The sequence below is a fragment of the Giraffa tippelskirchi genome, chromosome 10 (genome assembly GCF_054371585.1).
Source record: "Giraffa tippelskirchi isolate mGirTip1 chromosome 10, T2T-mGirTip1v1.2.pri, whole genome shotgun sequence".
NCBI classification, from domain to species: domain Eukaryota; kingdom Metazoa; phylum Chordata; class Mammalia; order Artiodactyla; family Giraffidae; genus Giraffa; species Giraffa tippelskirchi.
In genome coordinates this window covers 121774081-121786099 of record NC_137284.1, presented here as the reverse complement: position 1 = coordinate 121786099, position 12019 = coordinate 121774081, and the positions used below count along the sequence as shown (strand labels likewise).

At 46.5% G+C, this 12019-nt stretch overlaps 1 protein-coding gene across 6 annotated transcripts in view; it reads right to left on the bottom strand.

Annotated features, from left to right (window-relative positions):
- The window catches only part of NUDCD3 (NudC domain containing 3), a 72058-nt gene that overhangs the window by 12795 nt on the left and 47244 nt on the right, over nt 1-12019 (bottom strand). For all 6 annotated transcript variants that reach the window (XM_081535255.1, XM_081535256.1, XM_081535261.1 and 3 more), the window contains 2 exons: nt 11355-11487; nt 1616-1759 (listed from right to left, as the gene is read on the bottom strand). In XM_081535255.1, coding sequence (XP_081391381.1) covers nt 1616-1759; nt 11355-11487 — 277 coding nt within the window. The remainder of the gene's footprint in view (nt 1-1615; nt 1760-11354; nt 11488-12019) is intronic.

Genomic DNA, 12019 nt, shown 5'->3' with positions numbered 1-12019 from the left:
TTACAACCCTGACAGACATGTGGGCTGTTAACAGAGGCTGTGAATCTTCAGGGTCCAGCAACGAGGTCAGTCTTTCCGTCCCAGGCATGGACTCAGGTTTACAGGGCTGAAGATAGCAGAAGTGACCCTCAGACAGAGACCAGCAGAGCAGCTGCCTGCTGGGACTGCTCTGGATGGTCCATCAACCCCACAGAGGTGATGTGAGGCCTAGTGCCCGTGGACAACAGGGCACCCAAACGAGTCCACATTTCTGGGACCACTTGAGCCATCACGGCAGCACCTGCAGAGGGTAGCCTGCCAGCTGCTGGCTCCCACTCGCAACTGGCATGACCTTGGTAGGCAGGGGGATAATGAAACCCTGGCTTTCCACCTCCTGCAACCATGCGAAGTACAGATGAAACCATGACCATGAAGGCATTCTGCAAATGGAGGATCTGGTGATAAGAACACGGGCCATAGTTTGGGGAACAGCACTGCAAGTGGGGAGGCACGGGGGTGAAGGGATGAGGGACTGAATCCCAGGGCGATGAGGGGGAAATCATCACAACTGTCACACGCTCATGGAGAGTAGGAGAAACCCTGGGAGGAGAGGGGACGTGCAACAGAGCAAGGTCTAAACATGACTCTGGCAGAGCTGGCCAGCACTCTGCCACCAGTGTCCCCGTTACGCAGAGGGGCCAGTGTGTGCTCACGGGTCCCGAGCACGCCAAGACCTCCAGCCAACCCAGCACTGATGGGATCCCCTCTGTTCCATCTGGCATGTGTGTCTGCAAGCCGAGAGAAGCCAAACAGAACCCCATGGACCTTGTTGGTTAGGACCAAACAGGCAGGCCCATGGGCACCTACTTCCAGAGACAAACAGATCTTGATGCAACTGTACATAAAGAACATTTCTATATAAAATTCTGAGGCTTTTCTTTGTCCGAAGACTTAATATTTTTCTTTTCATCTTTACCCCTTTCACCACGCCCCAGGTTAAGCACCCCAGGAGGAGGGAAAAGAATGAACCCAAATATACAGTCTCCCTTCGCTGGAGGAAGCTTCCCTGAGTGCTGCCCACTGAACAGTGCAAGGCTCTTACAAAGGAAGAATCAAGTAACTGGAACACATTCTCGTTCCTTTGGATCCCACACCCTCGGATGGCTTAGCCAGTTGAGACCCCCTTTATCAAACAAGGCTGTTTGAGTTTATTAACTCTGCATCCTCCAGACTGGCATTCATGAAAATGATCTGCCTTTTAATTTTTAACTTATTTGGTTTTGCCTTTTAGATGTAACTGAATCCCTGGAGAGAGAGGCCTCTGAGACTGAGGAGACACATCCAATGTAAGCACAGCTGCACTCTGGGGATGGTGCCCCACCAGGACCACCTCCGTGGTCACTGTGTGTGGTCTGTGTGTGGGCAGGAGGACAGACTGCACTCAAGGGCCCCTGAGTTTCTCACTGACAGGGACTCAAGGAGCCAAGCACTGGGACCCCCAGGGGCCAAGGCTGCAGATGCAGCAGCGAGTCAGCAGAGACCCAAAAAGGTGCCTTCTGAGCTACGTGGGAAACAATGAGGCAACTCCCCCGCTGGCAGGAATCAACACGCTCACTGCCTCACAGCCCACACTTACCAAGACGCACTTCCCGGGTTCAAGGCTCCAGAGGGAGCTCTCGGTGTTGATCTTGTGGGTGAACTTCCCTTCCATGAGGACACGCTCCCTATTTTCCTCCAGCACAGCCACCCGAATGGAGCTGCTGCTGAGGGTCACCGAGACCTGGAACAGAGTGAAAGAGAATCACCTTGTGCTCCAAGACAGGAGGGGACAGTGGTTTCCAAGACGCCTGGCCGCACATGACAGGAGAACAGGATGCAAGACCATGCCAAGCATCACCAGGTCCACTGAACCAAGAAAATAATACCAACCAATTCACACGTGAAGGAGACTGTGTTGTCATCTCCTTCAAGAGATAGCACTTACAGTTTCGATATGCCTCACAGTAACAGGGGGTGCCTTGTTGGAGCAGAATCTCTTCTCCAGTTAGGGGAGACCAACTCCCTGGACAGAAGGCAAGCAGGGCTGGTGTGGCAGGGGGCTACTCTCCCCATGCCCACCTTGCTGTCTGGGGTAAGCAGCAGTCCCACCCCAGAGGACATGCCCAGGGGCCAGAGCAGCCAGCTCCTCTTCCCTCCAGGAGCTGCTGTGCCTGCTGTGGCCACAGCTCGGCCTTCACCCAGGAGGGTGAGGCCAGGTCCTCTGGTTTTACATTTTGTCTCTGTTCTCCCATATCCTCATTCACTGGATCCCTGCTCTCACATCTGTCTTCACACCTGTGCTGGAGCTGCTGGACTAGGGGCTTTGCTTCATGTGTGGACCCTGGCAAGCAGCATCCCAAGTACATTCAGATCAGTAAACAGTCCAAGGAAAGAAAACAGAACTCCAGGGGTTTCCCCCACCACCACCACCACCTTCTCTTTAAAATTCTAAATTCTGTTTTACAATGCAAAAATCTTTTTATAATAATATTTACACAATGTATTCATTACATAAACAGAGGCTGGCTAACTTAGACCTTTCTCAGCGGAGTGTGGGGTCAGTCAAGGGGTCAAAACAGTTTGGAGGTGGCCCTCCCATGTCACTTGGTAAGTGTTTATTAAATGCTTATAAAGCACTTGAAAAGATTCCCTCAGTGTCACAGAATTTTCGAACTAGAAATTACACACACGTTGATGGAATCTGATACTATAACCTACCTGAATTTTAAATAACCATAAGTGAGTGATGGAAAGGAAAACGATGTCTGCACACACCATGCCCACAGGCAGGCCCCAGCGGGGTCCTGTGAGCCCCAGCTCCACTTATACTCAACTTCTAGGAGAATTACCACTTTCTTGACTGATTCTGCTAAGGCACAGGCACAACTCACTTCACTCCCAGCTGCCCAACAGCAGCCCAGCTTACTCCTAGATGGATCCAGACAATCGCTGACCAAATTGTGTCCCTGACCATGAACTCATCAGATATGTGGCGAACACCTGGCAGAGTGGACCAAGGCTCCATCAGCTGGCCTCCCAGGAACAAGCTCACTTTAACAAATAAAATTCTCCAGCCAGCTTTACCTAACAGGATAATTTCTAAATCTGGGTGAGCTTCCACAACACTTGTCTCTTGTACAAAGAGGATGCACCCAGGACCCAAGGGGAAACTAGGCGGGAGATGCTTCCAAGAGCTCCAGTCCAAGGTGTCACTCTGAGAACAGGCGGTCATCTTCTGACCCACAGAGATGACAGGAACAAAACACAAACAGAAAAACCCCAGGCAACACAAGGTAAGTAGGGAGAGGCCGGGACAGACAAGCTTTTGACAGCTCTATGGAGAAGGAGAAGTGCGTGGGGACAGACACCACAGAACAGGGACAAGCACATCTGCGTGGGGCCTCCAGCTGGCAGTCAGAAAGTACGGAGCGTGGAGGCAGAGCAGGTGAGTCAGTCCACAGGGCAGCCGGGACAGCAAAGCCCTATCAGGAGAGACTGGAACCCACTTGTGTGCCACTGAGCAACAGGCGGCCCTGCTCCAGAAAACCTGGCCAGCAGTTGAGGGGACTGGGTGGACACTGGCCCAGTACACCATAAGGCAAAGCCAACTACCAGTCAACCCCTCAGCTGTGAGCAGTGATGGGAGGAGCAGACCTCAGACTGTAAAGGAGAAAACCATCAACATCCTTCCACACTCAAAAGAATGAGGAAGATATATTTTTTAAATAAAAAAACTAATAGGGAAATAAGGATTGTCTCCTATGAGAAAAAGCAGCATCCCCAAAAGACAGACTTAGGCTAACAACAAAAAAAAAGGTAAAGATTATGGAGCTACCTAAGAAAAAACTCAATTTTAAAATATGTCCAATTTATATTCTGAGAGACCTGAGAAGATACTGCATCTGCAGAACCAGAATAAAACATGAAAACAGAACTAGACAAAACAAACAAAAGACACTTAGAAAAAAATACAGTGAAAATAAAATTTTCAATAGAAAGGCTGGAAGATAAAATAAAAAAACTCAAGGTAGAGTAAGGAACCAATCCAGGCAGTTAGCTTGGCATCCCAGAAACTATGACAAGACGACGACCAGTGCTTAAGTAAAACACGCCTTTAGTTTGAAAGAACCCACTGAGGGCTGAACAGAAGGAATGAAAGATGACAATTCATACCACTGAGTATTTAGAATAAGTTCCAAAAAGTTCTAAATAACAGGGGAAAAGTTAACGCACAAAGAACCAGAATGGAAGAGATTACTGGAATCAGTAACAGTGGATGTAAGAAAACAAAAGAATGACACCTACAATCATGTTGGGGGAGTCCGCTTATTTGTTTTTGCCATACAATGCAGCTTGCTGGATCTCAGTTCTCCTCCCAAGGACTGAACCTGGGCCACAGCAGCAAAAGCCCAGAATCCTAGGTGACCAGGGAACTCCTAAGAAAGTATTTTTTAAAGTTAGAATTCCATATAAACTCAAATCACAAAATAAGTGAAAGGTTAAAATAACTGCATTTCTTCTGCTTTATTGACTACACCAAAGCCTTTGAGTGGAAAATTCTTCAAAGGATGGGAATATCAGAGCACCTGACCTGCCTTCTGAGAAATCTGTATGCAGGTCAAGAAGCAACCATTAGAACTGGACATGGAACAGACTGGTTCCAAATAGGAAAAGGAGTACGTCAAGGCTTTATACTGTCACCCTGCTTATTTAACTTATATGCAGAGTACATCATGCGAAATGCCGGGCTGGATGAAGCACAAGCTGGAATCAAGATTGCTGGGAGAAATATCAATAACCTCAGATATGCAGATGTCACCACACTTATGACAGAAAGCGAAGAACTAAAGAGCTTCTTGATTAAGATGAAAGAGGAGAGTGAAAAAGTTGGCTTAAAACATTCAGAAATGTTTCAGCATTCAGAAAACTAAGATCATGGCAACCGGTCCTATCACTTCATGGCAAATAGATGGGGAAACAATGCAAACAGTGAGAGACTATTTTGGGGGGCTCCAAAATCACTGCATATGGTGACTGCAGCCATGAAATTAAAAGAGGTTTGCTCCTTGGAAGAAAAGCTATGACCAACCTAGACAGCATATTAAAAAGCAGAGACATTACTTTGCCAACAGAGGTCCATCTAGTCAAAGCTATGGTTTTTCCAGTAGTCATGTATGGATGTGAGAATTGAACCATAAAGAAAGCTGAGCGCCAAAGAATTGATGCTTTTGAACTGTGGTGTTGGAGAAGACTCTTGAGAGTCCCTTGCACTGCAAGGAGATCAAACCAGTCAATCCTAAAGGAAATCAGTCCTGAATATTCATTGGAAGGACTAATGCTGCAGCTGAAACTCAAATACTTTGGCCACCTGATGCAAAGAATTGACTCACCTGGAAAAGATCCTGATGCTGGGAAAGATTGAAGGCGGGAGAAGAAGGGGACGACAGAGGATGAGATGGTTGGATGGCATCACCGACTCGATGGACATGAGTTTGAGTAAGCTCCGGGAGTTGATGATGGACAGGGAAACCTGGCGTGCCGCAGTCCATGGGGGTCACAAAGAGTCAGACACGACTGAGCGACTGAACTGAAGACATTCAGGAGCACTGTATTTATTACCACACCATCATTCTGAGAAAGTTATTTGAGGCTATAACATAACAAAATGAGGATGAAACTAAAACAGAGGAAGATCCTGGGTGAGGGAGGGTCAAACAGTACAAACTTCTACTTATAAAATGAGTAAGTTCTGGGAATCTAAAGTATAGCACGGTGACTATAATTCACAATACTTGTATTAAAAGCTGCTAAGAGAGGAAAACTAAAAGTTCTCATCACAAGAAAAAAACTGTGACTATGTGTGGTGGTAATGTTAACTAAACTTATGGTGGAAGTTATTTTGCTACATATATGTATATATATACACATACACATTTCAAATAATTATGCTGCACACCTGAACCTACTACAATGATATATGCCAATTATATCTCAATAAAAATAAAGGGGGGGGTAAGGAGGAAGGCCCAGAAAGGAGCTAAAACACAGTGAATTTAATCTAGAAGTGAGGTGAAAAGAAGTCCTAGGATGCAAGCTATATAATATTGAACTAGAAAATAATCAGTCCAAATGGGAGTCATGGGTCTGCAGAGAGTGATTTCTAGACAATACAGAGTACCAGTGAGAATCTGGGTAATTCTGAGTTTATGATGATAGTGTACTATTTTTGATAAGAAAATAAAACAAGACAGCAAGAAACACCAGAAAAACAAAAAACTATACAAGAAACTCCTGATCCAAAGGGATGTTGTGAAAGTGGAGTAAGGACCACCAAAACAGCCTGACCAGAGTAAAACCAGAGACTGGAGCCCTGCGTGGAAGGGGCAGTGGGCTCAGGCACATACACTCTCGGGGTCCTGACGGATGAAGCTGGACATTAGGAGAAATTCTAGGTCCCCTGAGACTTTCCTGGGCAGCCACCTGCTGGTTGGCAGGCACAGCCGAGGCGCAGGGAGCAGGGCAGCAAACATAAGAGACCAGAGCCGCTCTGGTAGGGCCAATGTGGAAAATGGGGGTGTATCATGTGCAGGGCCATGATGGTATCGAGTCACATTTGACAAGATACACACATAGAAAACATCTGGCAGGACTTCCCTGGTGGTTCAGTGGTTAAGGTTTCCCCTCCCAGTGGAGGGGGGGAAGGTTCAATTCCTGGTCAAGGAACCAAGATCCCACATGTCTTGTGGCCAAAAAACCAAAACATAAAAACAGAAGCAACGCTGTAACAAATTCAATAAAAAATTTTAAAATGGTCCACATCAAAAATCTTCAAAAAAAAGAAAAAGGAAAGGAAGAAAGAAAACACCTGCCAAAAGATCCCAGAAACTAGAAATGTGATTTCTAAGGTTGAGGTGGGGGCTGGAATAGGATAAAAAGACAGAGGCAGGAGAGAAAATCTTCATTGTACATTTTTATTGTTTTGAACAGGTAAATGTCCTATGCATTCAAGCAAAGAAAACTTTTTTAATAGATAAATGTAACCCATTAGCCTTTTCTGCTATGGAAGTTTCCTATAATAAAAGTCTTCCTACATTTTTTTCTAAATGCCTTCTAAGAAGGGAACATTGTGTTGCAGAGCTTTTTAGCACAAATTCCAACAGCTGCATCGAGCTCTGGGGCACAACATCACTGTACAAGACATGCCCAGGGGTCTTGGGGCTCTTCTGGCAGGTTCCTATGGTAAGGCTAGAGATGACATGCAGCATGGCCATGAGCCCACCAGCCTGCAGGACCTCATTAGTCAGTAAAGACCACGCACCATCTTCGAGAGGAAAGAGAATATTGCAAAGGAAATTAATTCACTTGTCACTCACTGTCATCCAGTCAGGACTATGCACAACAATATCATGATATTTTCCACTCAGATGACTGATCAAACAGAGAAGGGGGTGGGAGCTGGGTCCTGCTCTCTGCTCCACCACCATCTCACCAGACAGTGTGGGGCCTTAGCAGTTCACATCTCCCAGAGAGTTTTCTCATGTGCCAAGTGATAGGTTAGACTAAAAATCTCTCGAGTTCAATTTTCCAGCATTAAAATCTTATGATTCAATGAAAGGCCATGTTTATAACCAGCCCCAGCTGACTTTTGAGATCACACAAAGATCTCCGTCCTGACTGCAAAGTTCCCTCTCCCGACTCCATGGCTACACTGAGCAAAGAATGGGGAACTTGGCTGCTTTTCCTGTGCAGAGCAAAGACCTAACTATATCTCACAAATGAATGAGACCAAAGCTTCATTTTGAGAAATTTTCCTTTAGATTCACCAGCAAAACAAAAGAAATGACAAAAATTTAAAAATGGCTGCATGTAAAATAACAACACTTGAATATAAAGCATAACCCACATGAATTTAGCTGTCCCCCACTACACCGGAGAGGCAAACCCACTTCCACAGAAAAAAATCAACGAGGAGTAAAGGAGAGGCAATGTTCTGAGGCCTCAAGCATCAAGCTACAGTTGAAGAAGAGGGGGCCCAGGACTGTCCTCCATTAACACTCGGTGCCTCCCACATCTACCCATTACGCCCAACATGCCTGCCCCCTCACACAGAGCTACTTACAAACCCAGAACAACTGTGACTTCATCACCTGAGCTGCTACCATCACAGCTACCATCATGATGGTATCTGAAAGGTGCCACACACAAAAACCAAAAATAAACACTGCTGACAGGTAGCTATGACAGGTAGCTGTGACAGGTACTGCAGGGAACAGCTGGAAAGGAGTCAGTCCAGAAAGAAAGTGGCAACTCAGAAAAAACCCTTAGGCCAGCAAAAGCCAAGAGATACAAAATAAACTTACTCCCAAATTTTAAGTGAGGCATGACTAAATCTCTTAGATCACTAAAAACTAGAGAGATCACAAATTTTTAAAAGAAAAACACAGAATTTGAAAATTGCTGAGGGGAGTATCTTAAAAGTTCTCAGCACACACACACACACACACACAAAGTTCTATAATATGGTGAGGATGTTAACCAGACATTGTGGTGATCATTCCACAAAACACACAGATATCAAACCATTATACTGTACACCTGAAACTAACATTGTGTATCAATCACACTTTTTTTTTTTTTAATGTCATGGGGAAAAAATACTACTGAAAGAGAAAAGAAAATCCAACCACACAGGAGATTAGTGCAAATTAAATCAGCAGGTATCACAATGTGCCAACACTAGATAAATAATTGCCTTACAAAGAATGCGCCTCTTCCAGTCCCAGCATCACAAACACTCAGGTTCATCCTCACACCCCCAAGTGCAGGGAGCACGAGCTCCAGAAAAAGCCAGCCTGGAGACCCTGACCCTCTCTGTGTTTCCTCCTGTGAACCACAAAGCCTCAAAGGGCTGCTGGGGGAAGGGCCCGAGGGGTGCCTGGCTGCACAGCGCAGGTTAAACAGCCTGTTTACGCTCCACACAGCCTGCAACTGTGCTGGTGCACCTGCCGTCATTACCTGAGCCCCACATGTCAGCTCCTGCAGTCATCTCATACCAGTCTCAGGGACCATCACGTGCTCAGTAAATATCTAATGCAGAAATGAGCAAAACCCAGGGCCATCCTCGATGAAAGCAAGGCCATCTCATCCCAGAAGTCAAGACAAGTGGATGTGAGAGGCAAGGATGTGACGGGGGCATGACGGTCCGTCCTCTAGCACAATGGGATGAACGGCAGGCCCCTCACAACACACTGCTGGCAGCAGAGGTTGGAATCATGGACTGACACCCCAGTAACCAGTGAGCACATCTGAGATGCTGTTTTCAATGAGTAGGCTTCCCAGGTAGCCGTGGGAAGCTCAGCAAGAGCTGTCAGGTGACCTAGGTCTCCTAAGTCAAAGAAAGGGAAAATAACTAGTTTGGAGTTTTGGGGGGTGGCGTTTTGCCTTTTGCGGGGAGGCCACACAGTGCAGCTTGCAGAATCTCAGTTCCCCAATCAGGGATCAAACCTGCGTCATCAGCACTAAAAACATGGGAGTCCTAATCACTGGATTGCCAGGGAATTCCCAAAAATAACTAGTTTTAGGTTGGGCCTAATAAAAGCTCTTCCAGAGAAAGTTCCCAAAGTTCATGGAGAAGTTAGAAGACATGCTAGACCAGGAAACTCTAACATTTTTAGCCACGTAATTAAGTGTATAACCAACATTTTTCATAATTTATTTGCCTACATACAAGGTATCCTACCAAAAAAACAAAATGAAAATCAACACCTGACCCACTAAAACTCTGAAGCATGCTAGGCAACTCACCCTGACAAGGTCAGTCTGCACCGGCTCTGACCTACCGTGTCAGAGGGGACACGGTCATCAAAAGTAGGAGTCTGTGGGGATGACCCCTAGTTACCCAGTATGACCTGGATCCTAAAGTCCATCGGGTCAGGAGGTTGCTGAACCCTAGTGAGATCTCCTGGGCTGGGGTGGGAAGGGGAGAAAGGGAGAGATGGGTAGACAGTGCTGCTGCAGCTGACACCATCCCCACGGCGCTCTGACACACACCCACAAGGAGCTGTGAAGACCCAGGGGCTCCGGTCCTGCTCCTGTGTTCTGTGCTGCAGGGTGAACTGCATTTATCTGACACTGGTAGGAAGTTGCAGTCTTCTAGACACTTCCCCAGCCCCACCCAGACTGCTGCAGAGGGCAGGCCTATTTTAGGTAGGGCCTGGGTAACCACACAGGGACCAAGAGGGACCTCAGGATGGAAGTGGGCTAAGGGGAAGGTCTGGAAGGGCTTGCTCACTGCCCAGAGCCTGGATCTGACATGTATCCTGACCAGCAGGAGCCACTTCACACAGTGGTCGTTTCTCAGAAACGTACATGAAACTCAACTTTCGTTTCACATGTTCTGGGACCATCCCTTTAAAAGAAGGCTGCAGTTATTTCTGTTTATAAAGTGAGGAGTGGGACACAGGGAAACAGTATGAGCTTTAGAAGCAGACACACCTGAATCAAACCATGGCTGTATCAGGGCACCCATTCAGTCACTCACTCCTTTTAAAACATTCAGACAGTGCTCACTGTTCCTGGCATAGCAAGAGTGAAGGAGACACATGGTGACTTTTCCATGTCAACTTGGATAACTGAGTAACTTCTCTCGGCCTCAATTTCTCATCTATAAAACATGAAAGAAACCACTTACTTTGCAGGTTGTAGTTTCTCATGACGAATGAAATAAGAAAACAGTTTCTAGCATATATAAGGATTTTTTAACATTGTGGATTATAGTAACAATGTCCCATTTCACATGTGAGTTTTATTCTTTAATGTGAAGCCTGCCTACTTACAACGAGCTATAATAATGTTCTTCTCAGCAAGGTCCCCAAGTAAACATCTCTCTCTCACTAAAAGATTAAATTTCCACTCACTCAAGCTCATTAAGATGGAGAAATCCACTCAAGCTATAAATGTTACAGCTCCACAGAACACAAGACTGGAAGTCCACTTATCACGACAGAACCTGTGGGGCTCTGCTTTGCCTCGCCTCTCAGGACTCCATCTTCTCCAGTGTGAAATGGGCGTAATACCTGCCTTGCCTACTCTGTAGCGCTTTGGCAGAGACTAAAGACAATAAATGATATGAGAATACTATAATTAAAAAGAAAAAAAAGAGCTCAGGTGCTATTCACACAGGAGGCTAAGTTGGGTCTCATACTTGACGTGGTTTAGAGGATGGAGACTGGCATGCTTGTGACTGAAGTCAAGAAGCAGTCTTGTGCTGGTGACTAAGCAGCCTTTGCTTCAGGAAAGAAGCTGAGCAGATGAAGCTGGAGGAACCTGGCGGTTACCTGCTTGCCCTTCACCACGTGCCTGGGCACCGGCACCTTGAGCTCTAGGTCGGTGTAGTCCTGGGACCAAGTGTAGTTCTCACGCACGGCACCGTTGTAGCTGTCGGGGTTTCTCTGGAACTGCTCCTGTCTCCTGAGAAAGAACAAGAAGTAAGATGACAGCCCAGGCCCACAGGCATGCGGGAAGCCCACAGGGTACCCAGGAACATACTGTCTCCAGGTCCTGAGAACGTTCACCTAACCTCGCTTGGTTCTGCATCTAAAATTCCCCTTCCCTCTGGCTGATTTCCTTTTAACCACCCAATTCGGGCCTCCTGGGAAGTCACAGGAACAAAGGGAAAAGCCAAGGAGAAGACCCTGTGCCAGCACGCTCAAGGTTAGGAAAAATATCCGTCACTGCAGTCCATGGCATAGCCTGGCCTCCTGGTCTTCACAGAGCTTAGAAACCAGACCAGTCCACAAGCCAAAGAGCCTCATTAATAACATCTTGGGGTTTGTGGGTGCCTGGTTTCCCATAAACTGCTTGGCAGGGTATATCTTTAAAATAAAAACGGGGGGAGCCAAAAAACAACTTCAGCCTGTAGCTACCCAACTTCAATTCTAATCCAACCCCAGCCTCCATCTTCCCCTGGTAAATAAATCAAAGCCAAGGCACTGCACTGAAC